The following is an 18,301-nucleotide window of genomic DNA, read 5'->3' on the forward strand; positions in this document are numbered from 1 at the left end:
CACGCCAAGCTGTTTCGAAGACAGTGAAGTGGCGTCCTCAGCATTGCGGGACTCGGTGACGCAGGCTGAGGGGAATGTGGCACTGTAGTTGAAAACAATAAACCACTTGGAAATCTCGGAAGAGTCTTAATACAGTACCTTCTACCCCTTCCCAACATTTGGTGTTGCTGTTACGTTCAGTGTCAGAAGTTATGCTCCACCTGTTATTTCGTTTCAATTTAGAATTGTTACATCACATTTCTGGAAAATAGTTAGTGAAATTCCAGTGGGGTTAATATGTTCCTGGCACATTAATACTGTGAGCCATATTCTGACTCTAACCTGGGACCGTTGCATTTGGCTAGCAAGTGATCTACTAACTGATCTCTCCAGGCACAACTAATGATAGGACTCAGCATGCACTCTACATCTACACCTATATCCTGTGAACCACTGTGAGGTGCATGGCAGAGGGTATGTCGCATTGTACCATTATTATGGGTTCTTCCTGTTCCATTCATGTATGGAGCATGGGAAGAACGATTGTTTGAATGCCTCTGTGCATGCAGTAATTATTCTAATCTTATCGTCATGATCCCTATGTAAGTGATACGTAGTGGCCTGTAGTATATTCTTAGAGTAATCATTTGAAGCCAGTTTTTAAAACTTTGATAATAGGCTTCCTTGGAACAGTTTACATCTATCATTAAGAGTCTTCCAGTTCCATTTCCTCCAGTATCTCTGCGACACTATGCCATGGGTTAGGCAAACCTATGACCATTCGTGCTGCCGTTCTCTGTATACGTTCAGTATCTCCTGTTAGTCCTATCTGGTATGGGTCCCACACACTTGAGAAGTATTTTAGAACAGGTTGCTCGAGTGATTTGTAAGCAATCTCCTTTGTATATTGATCCCACTTCCCCAGTATTCTACCAATAAACTGAAGTGTACCACCTGCTTTACCCACGATTGAACCTACGTGATCATTCCATTTCATATGCCTGTGAAAGGGAAATGTCCCTTCTTCGAGTCCCAGTAAGGCACACAATTTTAATTTGCTAGGAAGTTTCAAGTCAGTACACACTTCACTGCGGAGTCAAAACTCTTTCTGGAAAATTGTGTATTGTCTTAACAAAACATAGAGTAATCAGATTACATCAACTTTCTGGGTTCCATGTACTGAATTAGAATGAATGACAAATATCATTTTAACATTTGATTGACTAACATCCATTATTGTATTTCCAAGGTAGGCCGGTTATCCACGGAATGTCTTACCCCCAGGTATTTTCTGTCATGAAGTTTCTGCACTCACCATCCCATTTTGAAGATGCGTGCTGTACTTCATTAAATCTCACCTCGTTCAGATAAACATTACAACCTAGTTAAAAATCTGGACCTATACATTTGACATCTTATTGCACGAAGCAACGTGTATCACAACAACTCCCAAGAAAACGATCACTCATTCATTAGCCTACAATGCACACGTCACAACAGCCTCTTTAGAAAATTAAAGAACATGTAATGCTGAATTGTGTGCAACAATTTGTGCATCACAATTTGACGATAAAATAGGGAGAAATGAGAGAAAAAATAGATTCTTCAGTGTGATAACAGTAGCTGTCACAAATCTTCTTCATCCTGCTCCTCGCCTGTTTCGTCCTGCTCTTTGTGGTTGGCCTGTTACACATGTTGTGGCAATGTTCCTTACCCACCACTCCCCTTCCTTATCCCGCTCTCCATGCCACCCTCCACACCCCATCTCCCCCTCCAGACACGAAATCTGTGTACCTAGTCTGTATTTATCTGATGTAAAGCTTGTGTTCAGGTGTTTGCGAAATGTGTATCGGAGCTGGGACATGGTTACCAGCCCAGTATTTACTTTTTCAGGTGTTCATGTCTGGAGAGTGCCTAAAAACCACTTCAAGAACAGCTATTGATCATATTGATTACTTGACTGAGAAAAACATTTAATTAATTTCTCATTGCCCATATTCATCTGTTTATCATTTGTTGACTACTACTTCTTGTTGCCTTACGTAAAAAAGGATCCCCTTGAGATGCTGTTAAGTCCTGTGAAACTCGGGTTTTTAAGGTACCAATATTAGAGTGGAAAAAGACTTTTCACAATTGCTCTAAACACATGCAAAATGGTAAAAATTTGAAAGGCAAATATTTTGATAAACAATAAAGCGATAACTTCCAAAAAATGTTTCTTTTGTTGTTTTTATAGTAACTATAGTTACATTGTATTCTGTTTGTGTCTCAGTTGATTAATGTATTCTGTCATTTTTACCATTCTTCTGGTTATTCCTTCTTTCATATGTGGGAACCAGTGTGTACCGTACCATATTCCTTTCACTGAGTTACTAAATTTTTACAAGCCCTTTCCACATGTGCAGGAGTACAGCACATCTGGGCAAGCAGCAGGACAGTCTTGGCAGAACAGTTCCTTGTCTACCATGTATTCTGAAGCGCCCCCAGCAGCAGGTTCTGGTGGAGACGGCGGTACATCGACAGCAGGTGAGTTTGTGACACCGCCACTAGAGAAAATGCACCATATTCTAGTTCACAACTGACAGCTTATCAACAGCTTCATAAATGTCACTTTTTATAGTCAGTGGCTGAGATTTGAGGACCCTTGTGTACTAAATACTATATCTTCTAAGTGTGTTGTACACTTTCATAAATTAATAACATGACTTGTAATCCACTTTGAAGAATTCTCCACGTATTTACTCTTTGAGGTGACACATTTTTCCCGAATGACAGAGGCCTCTGTGGGATCCTTGACATGGAAATCTGCATTTCGGCTATTCACAAAATTTTCTACCTCAAAAATTACTTATCAACACTCTGGAAGTGCCTGCATGCAGTGAACCTTTATAGGAGGAAAGAGGGATGTTTTGTAAAGTGTCACGAGCCAGGGCATTATTGTGGAACTAAAGCATCCTCTCAGACATCTTTCTGAAACACTTAATCATGACAGCCTCCAGTAATCTCATGAGAAGATTCCAGTGGTATGCTTCTATCATGCATTGCCTTGTACAAGCTTAAGATCTCATTACACAGACCTGGCATTCAAACATTGGTGTTGATTATGCCAAGTTCACCAAGCTGCTGAATGCTTAGAAACTATGCAGCTTGTGCATATGGTATGTGTGGTGCATGTGATTGCAGATAGTATCTAGCTTGCAGACCATATAGTTCGTTTACAAAATGGATGGGTGTAAAGTCTTTTTGTTAGCTCTGTTAATGCATTAGTGTACAATGAAGGATAATATCCACGATTGTACTCTTGCATCGTAATGTACAGTGATGGATATTTCCATTGCCATACAGCTGACCTGTAATGCCACTTTAGTGGGGTTCTGCTTTACTGGCTCTTCTGACATTAGTTCACCCACATTGGCAATAGCTGACAGAAGCTGTATAGGCCTATGTTGAAACAGACCAGTGGGCCTCGTGAGTGAGCATTTTTTTACGGTGTAACACTGTAACATGCACGATATATGATACATATAAATCTGAAGGTGAAAGAATATGCTAGTTGCTTGAAGAGTTGTTGGTGAAGAAATAGATTTGAAAACAGTGATTATTCAAAATCTGCTTCTAGTGACAATGGTATTTGTGACTATGGAGAGGATTTATACACACAACAATGATGGCAGCTTATGGAAGCCAGAAGGTAGAAGTCGGCAAAATGCAACAGGTAATAACAATATTAATGTGCTAATAGTAAACTGCAGGAGCGTCTATAGAAAGACTCCAGAACTGCTCTCATTAATAAACGATCAGAATGCCCATATAGTACTAGGGACAGAAAGTTGGCTGAAACCAGATGTAAACAGTAATGAAATCCTAAACTCAGATTGGAATGTATACCACAGAGACAGGCTGGGCAGTGAAGGGGGAGGCGTGTTTATAGCGATAAAAAGTGCAATAGGATCGAAGGAAATTGATGGAGATCTGAAATGTGAAATAATTTGGGTGAAGGTCACGGTTAAAGCAGGCTCAGACATGGTAATTGGATGTCTCTATAGGCTCCCTAGCTCAGCAGCTGTTGTGGCTGAGCACCTGAAGAATAACTTGGAAAATATTTCGAGTAGATTTCCCCACCATGTTATAGTTCTGGATGGAGATTTTAATTTGCCGGATATAGACTGGGAGATGCAAACGTTCATAACGGGTGGCAGGGACAAAGAATCCAGTGAAATTTTTTAAAGTGGTTTATCTGAAAACTACCTTGAGCAGTAAAACAGAGAACCGACTCGTGGCGATAACATATTAGACTTTCTGGTGACAAACAGACCCGAACTATTTGAATCAGTTCATGCAGAACAGGGAATCAGCGATCATAAAGCGGTTACTGCATCAATGATTTCAGCCGTAAATAGAAATATTAAGAAAGGTAGGAAGATTTTTCTGTTTAGCAAAAGTGACAAAAAGCAGATTTCAGAGTACCTGACAGCTCAACACAAAAGTTGTGTCTCAAGTACAGATAGTGTTGAGGATCAGTGAACAAAATTCAAAACCATCGTACAATATACGTTAGATGAGTATATGCCAAGCAGGATCGTAAGAGATGGAAAAGAGCCACTGTGGTACAACAACCGAATTAGAAAACTGCTGCGGAAGCAAAGGGAACTTCACAGCAAACATAAACATATCCAAAGCCTTGCAGACAAACAAAAATTACGCGGAGCGAGATGTAGTGTGAGGAGGGCTATGCGAGAAGCGTTCAATGAATTCGAAAGTAAAGTTCTATGTACTGACTTGGCAGAAAATCCTAAGAAATTTTGGTCCTATGTCAAAGTGGTAGGTGGATCAAAACAAAATGTCCAGACACTCTGTGACCAAAATGGTACTGAAACAGAGGATGACAGACTAAAGGCCGAAATACTAAAAGTCTTCTTCCAAAGCTGTTTCGCAGAGGAAGACTGCACTGTAGTTCCTTCTCTATATTGTCGCACAGATGACAAAATGGTAGATATCGAAATAGACGACAGAGAAACAAATAAAATTGCTCAAAAGAGGAAAGGCCGCTGTACCTGATGGGATACCAGTTCGATTTTACACAGAGTACGCGAAGGAAGGAACTTGCCCCCCTTCTTGCAGCGGTGTACCATAGGTCTCTAGAAGAGCAAAGCATTCCAAAGGATTGGAATAGGGCACAGGTCATCCCCGTTTTCATGAAGGGACGTCGAACAGATGTGCAGAGCTATAGACCTATATCTCTAACGTCGATCAGTTGTAGAATTTTGGAACATGTATTATGTTCTAATATAATGACTTTTCTGGAGACTAGAAATCTACTCTGTAGTAATCAGCATGGGTTTCGAAAGACTGTTGTGTGAAACCCAGCTCGCACCATTCGTCCACGAGACTCGGAGGGCCATAGACACGGGTTCACAGGTAGATGCCGTGTTTCTTGACTTTTGCAGGGTGTTCGATACAGTTCCCCACAGTCGTTTAATGAACAAAGTAAGAGCATGTGGACTATCAGACCAATTGTGTGATTGGATTGAAGAGTTCCTAGATGATGGAATGCAGTATGTCATTCTCAATGGAGAGAAGTCTTCCGAAGTAAGAGTGATTTCAGGTGTGCCGCAGGGGATTGTCGTAGGACCGTTGCTATTCACAATATACATAAATGACCTTGTGGATGACATCGGAAGTTCACTGAGGCTTTTTGCAGATGATGCTGTGGTGTATCGAGAGGTTGTAACAATGGAAAATTGTACTGAAATGCAGGAGGATCTGCAGCGAATTGACGTTTGGCGCAGGGAATGGCAACTGAATCTCAATGTAGACAAGTGTAATGTGCTGCGAATACATAGAAAGATAGACCCCTTATCATTTAGCTACAAAATAGCAGGTCAGCAACTGGAAGCACTTAATTCCATAAATTATCTGGGAGTACGCATTAGGAGTGATTTAAAATGGAATGATCATATACAGTTGATTGTCGGTAAAGCAGATGCCAGACTGAGAGATTCATTGGACGAATCCTAAGGAAATGCAATCCAAAAACAAAGGAAGTAGGTTACAGTACACTTGTTCGCCCAGTGCTTGAATACTGCTCAGCAGAGTGGGATCCGTACCAGATAGGGTTGGTAGAAGAGATAGAGAAGATCCAACGGAGAGCAGCGCACTTCGTTACAGGATCATTTAGTAATCACGAAAGCGTTATGGAGATGATAAACTCCAATGGAAGACTGCAGGAGAGACGCTCAGTAGCTCGGTACGGGCTTTTATTGAAGTTTCGAGAACATACCTTCACCGAAGAGGCGAGCAGTATATTGCTCCCTCCTACGTATATCTCGCGGAGAGACCATGATGATAAAATCAGAGAGATTAGAGCCCACACATAGACATACCGACAATCCTTCTTCCTACGAGACTGGAATAGAAGAGAGAACAGATAGAGGTACTCAAGGTACCCTCCGTCACACACCGTCAGGTGGCTTGCGGAGTGTGGATGTAGATTTAGATGTAGGTGTAGATGTAGATGTAGATGTAGATATAAATACAGCCTCCCACTCGTTTAGTTGTTATTTGGAGTTGTTTGAGCACACTGGAAGCATCTGCACTACTCGTACTGTATGACATTGCACTGTTGCCATATACCTCCACCGACTCAATGAAGAGTTTTGCAGTGCTGTTTCTCTTCGAATGCAGAAAACCAATCACCCACTATGTCCGTATGCTGCGCCATTTTGTTTTGCTTCCTCTAGTGGCATACTACAGCGCAGTGGCACAGGAATTTCAATATAGGGCTCTAAATATGTACCTGACAACACTTCTTTTTAATGTGTTAATTGTAATTTGGAATTCCACTTGTATTGAGTTTGATGCACTAACACAAAAATGAAATACTTTATCTTCATCTGGATCCCTTGTACCACAGCTGTGTTCTAACTCTTCCAGTTTCAGTATGAGATGAATAATCAACGAAGTTAATTTAATCAATCCGTCTGATAATAGGATTCTAAGAGTCTTTGACCAAAGTTTGATAAATGTTGCCTCCCTATCCTCAAATTAAAATGATTATATGCAAAGGGTGCTTACAAGGCCAGGAAACTGGCTAGCTGTACTGACACAGTGTCCAAAAAATAACTTTGGCTTGTCTCTCGCTTCAGTGAACCATTGTGGAGGGCACAGTATGGCTATAAAAATACTAAATGCTTTACTAATTAGAGGTATCTGAAATGATTTTGACATGACACTTACTCTACCACTTTTGTGTTAATAGGAACTGATAATATATGGCATTTATTTTCTTTCTTTCTTTTTTCACTTTGGTACTAGTTGCTTGTTTCTACATACTGTTTTTGCTATATAATCATAATCACATAATAATTGGTGTATTGTGTGCTAATATGCGTACCCTGTGTACAGTCATCCTTTTCTGATCTTCCCTTGTTTGAACTACAGTATTCATTAAAACAGGCAGTAAGTTTGTATTGAAATTTGACGAGGACACTGATTTTTGTTGCATGAGGAAGGAGGGAATGATGCTCTTTAATTGATGGAGGTAGTTACTTGTAAGATTGTTCTTTTAATGTCTGTTTTTTAAAAAGGACACTGGTTAACTTTCCCTTTTTTGCTCGTTGTTTTACAGGGAACCAAAAACCAAAATTGTTTTGTTATAAAAAGAAATTCATAAAAAATATACTTCCCTAGCTGTAAATATGCGAGTTTAGAAGCTGACGAACATCACTGTTGTATATGTCCGCAGCTTTATTCCTATTCTTTCATTTTAGAAATTCATTGCTTCTGTTTTTGGGCTGTTTCAAATGTGTATGCTCTTAATATATCATTGTGTGAAAGATTGTAAAGTTGTTTTCACCTCTGATATTTCACATTCGATTTTCTCCTGTGCAGTTTAACTAATAACTGACATTTAACATTGTAGGAAAAGATAGATTGCTACTTACTGTAAAGCAGACACATTATGTTGCAGATACACGCAGTTAACAGACTCTTACATAAGGCTTCCGGCCACAGCTTTCATCAGCAAAAGCGAAAAACACATCCTTCATACTCTCAAGCAATTAGACCTCACGCACATGTGACAGCCAAGTGCAGCATCTCGGGCCGGAATGCAGCTGTCACAGGGGATGCAAGCAGCAATCTGGAGGAGGCAGGGAAGTCAAAGGGATAGTAGTGTACGGATGGGGAGCCGGCTGTCGTGTCTGCATGAGGTGTGCTTGGGGTTTGTTGATGAAGGCTGTGACCGAAAGCTTATGTAAGCGTGTTTTAACTGTGCTTGTCTGCAGCTTAACGTGTTTGCTTTATGGTAAGTATCAATCTACCTTTTCCTACATTGTTAATTGTCATACCTGGAGTTTCTGTTGTTTAATAACTGACATTTGATTTATAGGTTCACACTCCGTGTCTGTCACGAATCAAAAGAGTGATGATGCCAAAAAAGAAGGTAAGATGCAAGTACATATCAGTAGTAGTACTGAGTGAATTTTTTTTAAAAAAGTTAAAAAAGGAATGAAAACATGAAATAACTCTCATGTCTCTCATAGTAACGCTGTAAAGTGAGTAGGAGAACTTTTATGGTGTCATCAAAAGCACCACAACTCGTATTATGAGCTTTTTCCCATTTTAAAAAAGAAGATAAAGTCTCCTAAAGTTTAATATGTACTATTTTATTTTCAGTTTTACTTTTTTCTGTGTCAGCTTCAGTCTTTCATTTCACTTTGGAGGAAATGCTGTTTTTGAGGTTACAGCTAGAGATTCCCCTCTTCCCTCATTCCCCAAACTCTCATGTTACTGATTTTTTCCTTTGTTGGGGACCACAGTCACCTAGTATCTGCAGATTGAAATTTCCATCATTTGACTGTATGTTTCAATCTTCATTTATTTCACACTGTTGCAATTTTAGCTTTTTAGTAGTCCTAAAGTGCAAAGGTGAAATGAAAATCAATAAAATGCACAGAGCATAAAATTTAGTGCACAATATGGACAACATAAAAGTTACTACTTACTTAAAGAGCATTGCTTACATTTCACAAAATGTCCAACATGTCTGAATAACCTGTCGTTATTGAAGTATTACAAGATATATCTGGTCATACAGACCAGTCACCGCATTACAGGATACAAGCAAAGATCAAAAAACAGAAAATGTGGTTGACATTGTGTGCAGCAGCCAATACAGTATGTTAAAGTTTGTTTGCTGTTCGAAACACCAGTTGCACTATTTTTGAATCTTTACTTCTATTATGTAATTCAATGACTGTATGTGTTGAAACACTTGATCGATTATGTGTTGTTCAGGCTTGTCGGATATTTTGTGATATGTAAGGTATGCTCTTTACATACTGAGTGATTTTTATGTTCTTCCCATTACGTCCTGCACTGTATGGTCCGTATACTTTGTTGATTTTCAGTTCACATTTGCTCTTGATAATGGCTGTAGATGTGAAATCATGATATTGTGAAATAAATGGGTATTAAAACACACAGTCAAATGGGGAAAATTTTATTGAAAAAGAAGAGTCACATTACTTTAAATGAGTGTTTCTGTTGTCATGTAGCACCTTCTCATAGCTCAAAAAGAAATAATAGAGGTGTTGTTGCAGCTGCCATTCAGAATGAGTTACTTCAGCAGAAGCAGACACTCGCCCTCCAGAGAGACGAGTATGTACGTAAAGCTGCAGCCCTCGTGCGAGAGCTGAACGTCCTCAAAGAGCAGGAAGAAGAGTTAGTGAGAGAAGATTCACGCGATAACAAGCGTTTCCTGCGCGAGAACACCAAGCTGCAGGTAACTTGCTGACCAAAACTTGTGGGTGACGAGTCAGCCATCACCGGTTATGGCATTCCCAAGTTCTTAGATAGCACATTTGATATAGTCGGCCAACACTTTTTGCTAAAATGACGGTGGCTTCAAAGTATCAGGTGTGGATAGTGCTGGTTAACTCGTTATTACTAAAGAAAATTAAATATTTTCTTTTATTTTTTATTTATTTTTTAACTGTCCTGCATTTACTTTAAGTTTCACAAATTTAAGCTATTGTGTTATTATGTTAGTATCGTTATTAATTTTGCAATTAGCAGAACCAGTTGTGTCATAAAGACCACTTAATGTAGAGTAGTTTTTGTCTCTAAACACTTTTTTCATTAACCCTTTCGCTGCTGTGGATGTGTATACAGATCCTGCTATGCTGTTCCCCATGTGCTCTGGATGTGTCTGTGCATGCCGCTTGCATCTTCGTGCAGTGTTATGGACAGCTGTATGCGTTCTGAGCCATAGACCTCTCACTTCTGTGGAAGAGTTACTTGTATGCAATCATTTTCAAAAAAAACCTTGTGCCATCTTGAGTCGTTTACAATATATGACTAGTTTTAAGACCATATGACATGCAGAGCACAAGGATGTGAATGGGTGCATCGGGCGGGACGATCCTCTGGTTATAAAACTCAATAATTTAAGGCTGAAATAAGATATCGTTCTGCTCTCAATTTTAAATAAAATTTCGGTATCCTACATACATTCCATTTACTGTTGTGTATGGGCTAAATTCAACCATATGCAAAGCTAACACAAGGCATTGTTACTTCTGCAAAGTCTTTAAAACTTTCTTCAATATTTTACCTAATTTGATGCACCACAGTAAGTATGATGGATAGCAAAAAAGGAATTCACTTCTTTATCAAATGAAGATATCAGACTGTAAAATGCGAAAAAATAAATTTTTTCAATAATAGTTTTCGAAAATCGGGTAATAAGTGTTTCAGCTCAGCTGGAACATGGTCTCTCAGTTTAGGCACCAGATTTGGCAAGCAGTATAGCCATAACAAAAGCTGTCTTAGCACGGAATGCAGAGTACATGTCTGTAACAGCAAAAGGGTTAAAAATATTTATCTGTTTTCACCCTGATGAATAGGGACCAGGAGCTCATAAACAAAAAAACAGTACAGGCTCCCAACTCCATTAAGCATTGATATACAGGTATTAACTTGTGTGTGTGTGTGTGTGTGTGTGTGTGTGTGTGTGTGTGTGTGCGCGCGCGTGTATCTATATATAGTTTCCTTTGTCAGATACAGAGAAAACATGTTACACACACACACACACACACACACACACAGACAGAAAGGACTACAGCTATGGCTACGATTTCTCCTAAATACTCGGAGTGTCCTTGCACACTGAATTGTTGTTTAGTTCCCATATGACATTAACTATCATGATTTCCTTTATTGTACCTTTGTTCATTATGAACATTTGTACAGTAGTCTTTTTTAAACAAAATGCTATATTATTTGTTCCATATTCCACCTACTTGCCTCAAGAGCTGTTGACAACCATATCACAGTGTGTAATTCACACACACTTGATGTTACTAGAAATTTGACATAAAGTTGGCTTTCAATGTCCTGTACAAACACAAGTGTAGTTAAAGTAACTCATTAACTTGCTAGAGTTGACAGTAAAGAAAGGGAAAGAAAATGCGAATTGCTCATTGAGTTAGCCTTCCTCAGTCGAAGGTTTATGGGAGTCAAAAATGTACACTTGCAAAGAGAAGGTAGAAGACTGACGAAATTACCAGTAAAATTTTCCTCCTTTTTCCATTGGTTTACTGTCAGCTCTAATTGACAGACGAATTACATTACCCTGTGTACCACTGCACTGAGTGCTAATATAGAAGAGTCAAAGTCAGTTTTGTGTTACTTTTCCAATAATTTCATGTTTACATGAATGTTACATCTACATCTACATGACTACTCTGCAATTCACATTTAACTGCTTGGCAGAGGGTTCATCGAACCACAATCATACTATCTCTCTACTATTCCACTCCCGAACAGCGAGCGGAAAGAACGAACACCTAAACCTTTCTGTTCGAGCTCTGATTTCTCTTATTTTATTTTATGTAGGTTGGGCTCAACAAAATATTTTCGCATTCGGAAGAGAAAGTTGGTGACTGAAATTTCGTAAAAAGGTCTCGCCGCGACGAAAAACGTCTATGCTGTAATGACTTCCATCCCAACTCGTGTATCATATATGCCACACTCTCTCCCCTATAACGTGATAATACAAAACGAGCTGCCCTTTTTTGCACCCTTTCGATGTCCTCCGTCAATCCCATCTGGTAAGGATCCCACACCGCGCAGCAATATTCTAACAAAGGACGAACAAGTGTAGTGTAAGCTGTCTCTTTAGTGGACTTGTTGCATCTTCTAAGTGCCCTGCCAATGAAACGCAACCTTTGGCTCGCCTTCCCGACAATATTATCTATGTGGTCCTTCCAACTGAAGTTGTTCGTAATTTTAACACCCAGGTACTTAGTTGAATTGACAGCCTTGAGAATTGTACTATTTATCGAGTAATCGAATTCCAACGGATTTCTTTTGGAACTCATGTGGATCATCTCACACTTTTCGTTATTTAGTGTCAACTGCCACCTGACACACCATACAGCAATCTTTTCTAAATCACTTTGCAACTGATACTGGTCTTCGGATGACCTTACTAGACGGTAAATTACAGCATCATCTGCGAACAGTCTAAGAGAACTGCTCAGATTGTCACCCAGGTCATTTATATAGATCAGGAACAGCAGAGGTCCCAGGACGCTTCCCTGGGGAACACTTGATATCACTTCAGTTTTACTCGATGATATGCTGTCTATTACTACGAACTGCAACCTTTCTGACAGGAAATCACGAATCCAGTCGCACAACTGAGACGATACCCCATAGCTCCGCAGCTTGATTAGAAGTCGCTTATGAGGAACGGTGTCAAAAGCTTTCCGGAAATCTAGAAATACGGAATCAACTTGAGATCCCCTGTCGATAGCGGCCATTACTTCGTGCGAATAAAGAGCTAGCTGCGTTGCACAAGAGCGATGTTTTCTGAAGCCATGCTGATTACGCGTCAATAGATCGTTCCCTTCGAGGTGATTCATAATGTTTGAATACAGTATATGCTCCAAAACCCTACTGCAAACAGACATCAATGATATAGGTCTGTAGTTAAATGGATTACTCCTACTACCCTTCTTGAACACTGGTGCGACCTGCGCAATTTTCCAATCTGCAGGTACAGGTCTATCGGTGAGCGAGCGGTTGTATATGAGTGCTAAGTAGGGAGCTATAGTATCAGCGTAATCTGAAAGGAACCTAATCGGTATACAATCTGGACCTGAAGACTTGCCCGTATCAAGCGATTTGAGTTGCTTCGCAACCCCTAAGGTATCTACTTCTAAGAGACTCAAGCTAGCAGATGTTCGTGTTTCAAATTCTGGAATATTCCATTCGTCTTCCCTGGTGAAGGAATTTCGGAAAACTGCGTTTGATAACTCTGCTTTAGCGGCACAGTCGTCGATAACAGTACCATCGGCACAGCGCAGCGAAGGTATTGACTGCGTCTTGCCGCTTGTGTACTTTACATACGACCAGAATTTCTTCGGATTTTCTACCAAATTTCGAGACAATGTTTCGTTGTGGAACCTATTAAAGGCATCTCGCATTGAAGTACATGCCAAATTTCGCGCGTCTGTAAATTTTAGCCCATCTTCGGGATTTCGCGTTCTTCTGAACTTCGCATGCTTTTTCCGTTGCCTCTGCAACAGCGTTCGGACCTTTTTTGTGTACCACGGGGGATCCGTTCCATCTCTTACCAATTTATGAGCTATGAATATCTCAATTGCTGTTGCTACTATATCTTTGAATTTGAGCCACATCTCGTCTACATTCGCATAGTCAGTTCGGAAGGAATGGAAATTGTCTTTTAGGAAGGCTTCTAGTGGCACTTTATCCGCTTTTTTAAATAAAATTATTTTGCGTTTGTTTCTGATGGATTTGGAAGAAATGGTATTGAGCCTAGCTACAACGACCTTGTGATCACTAATCCCTGTATCAGTCATGATGCTCTCTATCAGCTCTGGATTGTTTGTGGCTAAGAGGTCAAGTGTGTTTTCGCAACCATTTACAATTCGCGTGGGTTCGTGGACTAACTGCTCGAAATCATTTTCGGAGAAAGCATTTAGGACAATCTCGGAAGACGTTTTCTGCCTACCACCGGTTTTGAACAAGTATTTTTGCCAACATACCGAGGGTAGGTTGAAGTCCCCACCAACTATAACCGTATGAATGGGGTTTTTATTTGTTACGAGACTCAAACTTTCTCTGAACTGTTCTGCAACTGTATCATTGGGGAGTCTGGGGGTCGGTAGAAGGAGCCAACTATTAACTTAATTCGGGTGTTAAGTATAACCTCCACCCATACCAATTCGCACGGAGTATCTACTTCGACTTCACTACAAGATAAACCACTACTGACAGACACAAACACTCCATCACCAATTCTGCCTAATCTATCTTTCCTGAACACCGTCTGAGACTTCGTAAAAATTTCTGCAGAACTTATTTCAGGCTTTAGCCAGCTTTCTGTACCTATAACGATATCAGCTTCTGTGCTTTCTATTAGCGCTTGAAGCTCAGGGACTTTTCCAGCGCAACTACAACAATTTACAACTATAATTCCGACTGTTCCTTGATCCAAGCACGTCCTGTAATTGCAAAGCACCCTTTGACATAGAGATACATTTTTAAGCAGGTCTCAAGGAGAGGAAGTGAATAAAATGTACAGGTTGCCATGTAGGAAAGACGTACTGCTATTCACATCTTCCTGACGATTAATGTCCCTGGTAGCTAAACACCATATGTTCGATACATTTATCATTTTGCTTCTGGGCAGAAATTTATTTGGGACGGTAAAGATAAATGGTACAGCGTGTTTACTAACTGCTCTCGTACTCTGTTATTAAAATTTGTAATTGGGACATTACTGCTTGACCACATTTATAAAGCAGTAAAATGGCTGGGTGCTGAATTAATATCTCTTTCCAACCCATTAGTCCCACACTGACATTCTATTCTTGTTATCCTGAAATTTCTCTCAGCGTGAAGGTTTGAAATTGGTTTGGACACCACAGTACTTTCTCTCCTCTGGGCTGGGAACTGACATAACCAGCCAATTTTAGGGGGACCTACAATTTAAGATGTTTCATGATCTACAGCATAACTTTTCATTTTTTGATATTAACGATGCATGGCCAGAGATGAATCAAACAATTACAGACCAAAAAAAAAGGGTCCTGTGACTGACTGGATTGAACTTGAAATCTATAGTTTTGTATTCTTTTCTTACTCTATGTGGAGCCATACTCGTAAACATTTCCATTTGTCTTGTACATTTGGTGCTCTTCAGCTTGAAGAACTAGCAGGTTTGTCATATTAACAATTGTGTGTTTGAAGAAAGCTGCTTTTTGGTGGTAGTCTATTTTATCACACTAGTTTTGTGCGCTGACCTTTCATCAGCAGTAATTCTGTGACAAATGATAAATATTTGTTATAATATTATGGAAATGATAATTGCTACTCACCATATAGCAGAGATGCTGAGTCACACAGCCATAACAAAAAGACTGTCAAACAAATAAACTTTCGGCCAAAAAAGGCCTTCATCAGAATTCAACAACATATGCGCGCGCGCACATACGTGTGCGTATTCCAATGAAGACTTTTTTGGCCGAAAGTTTACTTGTTTGGCAGTCTTTTTGTTGTGCATATCTGTGACTCAGCATCTCTGCTATATGGTGAGCAGCAACTATCCTTTTCATAATACTGTCATTATCCATCCAGGATTTCCCATCATTTGAAATATTCCTTATAGTATGTTATTTATAGTGTTTTATTACTATGTTCCTTAAATGATTATTGTATTTCCCCTTTTGTGTACTGCTTTTTAGCATAGGTAAAGAGGATGTTTTGAAATATATAATGTGATTGTATGTTTATATATACACAAGTATTTTAATTAAGTGTAAGAATTTTTTGTGAGTGTATGTAGTTATCAGTGGCAATTGCTGTACATGCAAAGATTATTATTGTTATATACCATAGATTATAATATAATGTTATTCCTAATTTGTATTATCTCTGCTAGATGGACAAAGGAATGTGTTGTGTGCTAAAGAATGCTGATGAAATTGACAATTAACTTTTTGTTTTTGGATTGTTTAGCTTGCTAAATATTTTGGAAGAGATAGAAATTTTCATATAATAATGAAACATCCTGACATTATTTTAAACAAACGGAGTTATCTAAAAAAAAAAAAAAATAATAATAATAAAAACTTTGTCAAAAATTACACTTGTATTCTGTAGCATAAAACACGTTTATTTGTTCTGTTGGCAGATGTATAAGGCAACTCATATTACAATAATACAGGAAACCACAGACACATAAATTACCTTATTCATAGTTTATAGTATTTTAAAAATTATTTGTCTCACATAATGTAGATACTACTGATGATGGGCAAAAGCTGAAACTAGTCCAATAAACTGAGCTACCATAAAAACAGCAGCTTATGTCAAATATGTACGTATTAATACAACAAATTTGCTGCTTCTCTTTGGATCCAAAACAGATAAGTGACAAACCCCAAAGTTCTGACACTGCTTTTTCGGTGTTAACAGTTTCTATAATTCGGGTTGTTGGACTTTAGAGAAGCCTCCCATTTTTTCCTTCTAGTTTTGATGTGCTAGAAATTTAATCATACGCATAAGTAGTGGCCAATACAACTCAAAGCAGTTGGCTGTTGTGAACAGTTCAGGCTTGTTGAGAAATATATAGACAAATATTTATTTTTTTAACTGACAGAAATGTGCCATAATACTTTTAAAACATTTTCCAACCACATGGAAAGCTGCATCAGCAGTACTTCTGCAATAAAAGTTGTTTTAGCAAATCACTATAGGTCCTTTCTACACAGAAGGGAATGCTTTCAGTGAGTTATTTTCTTTCTAATTACTATTATGTTGTCTTCGGGCTTTTTCTTGTAACCAACACACAGCATGTGGAAGCAAAAGTATAACAGAACACTGTTTCAGTCTAAAACGAGTCTGTTCAGAGAACATTTTACTCTGAAGTAATATTTTTAAAACGTATTTAACAATTGCGTTTTTTTCTGCACTATATTTCTTCAGCAGATGTTTCCTTTTTCCCACTCTGTTACACTGGTTGGAATGTTCACTATCTAGCCACTGGCCCTCTTTTTAAAAAAGGCATTAGTTACTGCACAAGATGATGTCTGTGTAAGTTGATGAAATTTGAAATTCTGTGCAGAAAAATGGATTGTCAACTTGCTTAGACACTGTAGACAGTGTACTCACAGGAGGAAAGTTTGAAAACACAATGTAACTAAGTCAAAAAGTTAAGTGTGGTGGTCATTTTTCACAGCAGCTATATATAAATAGCAATAGTTAGCAAGTAAATGCCTCCTTGCACATGAAATTTTTTATTTCGTTTGTACACCCAAGTGTCTACTGTGAGTGTCAGTAAAATGTCTAATTTGTTATTTGAAAATTGTGCAGAGTTTCCATAAGTAGAAAGCTTATTGAAAGTATCTGGTTGAAATTAGACATTCTGCTCACCCACATATGCCTTGTTTCAGAGACAAAACACGTCTGAGTGTATAAATAAGATTTTTAAAAAATCATGTGCTACTTGCAAAATGGCTCTTTCTTGTAAACTATTGGAATTTGCAATATTATGGGTATTGCAAACTCAATTACCCTGACTGAAAGAATAATAATTCCAAAAATCACTTTTGGAACAAAGGAAAATCAAAGAAATTAATTTTGTAGAAGGAGTTTTATTTTTCCTTGCTTGTATACATTCCAAAGAAATTAGAGAATCCTTTGTAGACAGTACAGGATCTAGAAGAACAAGCTACAACAACTATCCAGTAATCAAAATTGCAATGTTTTGCATGGAACTAGATAAAACAGAACATTTTATTGATGAATGAAAGTGAAGGTTTGCAAATGATAAAGGTGAGTTGTTTCAACGTGTGGTGATTTATTCTCTTTCTTCATTTGTAGTTGGGTCGGTAGAAAGCTTTTGTTAGTGGATCACCAATGTCGTCTTATACGGAAACAGTCCAGTATGCAAAAGGGATATCTGTCACAAACAGTAGTTCAACACAGTTGTCTGAACTTGTAGGAGGTACTTTTAATGTGTATTATATTGTGCAAATATAGTTCTCAAGGTTTGTGAATAAGTGCAGGGTTTTCTCAAAAATAGCACAGTATTAACCATTAACACCCATTGTGAGAAGAGTCGTGTCATTGTGAGAAGAGTCGCGTGCATTTCAGTCATCTCGAGTTACAGTTTGGATATGAAGCTTTTCACTTTTTACTAGTGTTTTCAGTTGACTTTCTTACTCCCTCTTTACAGTTAGAGCATCACAATTGGATCCGTTAATGTTCCTCATTGTGCTCAAACATA

At 38.7% G+C, this 18,301-nt stretch overlaps 1 protein-coding gene across 3 annotated transcripts in view; it reads left to right on the top strand.

Moving 5' to 3' along the window:
• The window catches only part of LOC126292215 (zinc finger matrin-type protein CG9776-like), a 231,839-nt gene that overhangs the window by 99,680 nt on the left and 113,858 nt on the right, over positions 1-18,301 (top strand). For all 3 annotated transcript variants that reach the window (XM_049986073.1, XM_049986072.1, XM_049986074.1), the window contains 3 exons: positions 2,385-2,505; positions 8,369-8,422; positions 9,582-9,763. In XM_049986073.1, the coding sequence (XP_049842030.1) occupies positions 2,385-2,505; positions 8,369-8,422; positions 9,582-9,763 (357 nt within the window). The remainder of the gene's footprint in view (positions 1-2,384; positions 2,506-8,368; positions 8,423-9,581; positions 9,764-18,301) is intronic.

This window comes from Schistocerca gregaria, chromosome 9, assembly GCF_023897955.1.
Source record: "Schistocerca gregaria isolate iqSchGreg1 chromosome 9, iqSchGreg1.2, whole genome shotgun sequence".
In the NCBI taxonomy this organism is placed as follows: Eukaryota; Metazoa; Arthropoda; class Insecta; order Orthoptera; family Acrididae; genus Schistocerca; species Schistocerca gregaria.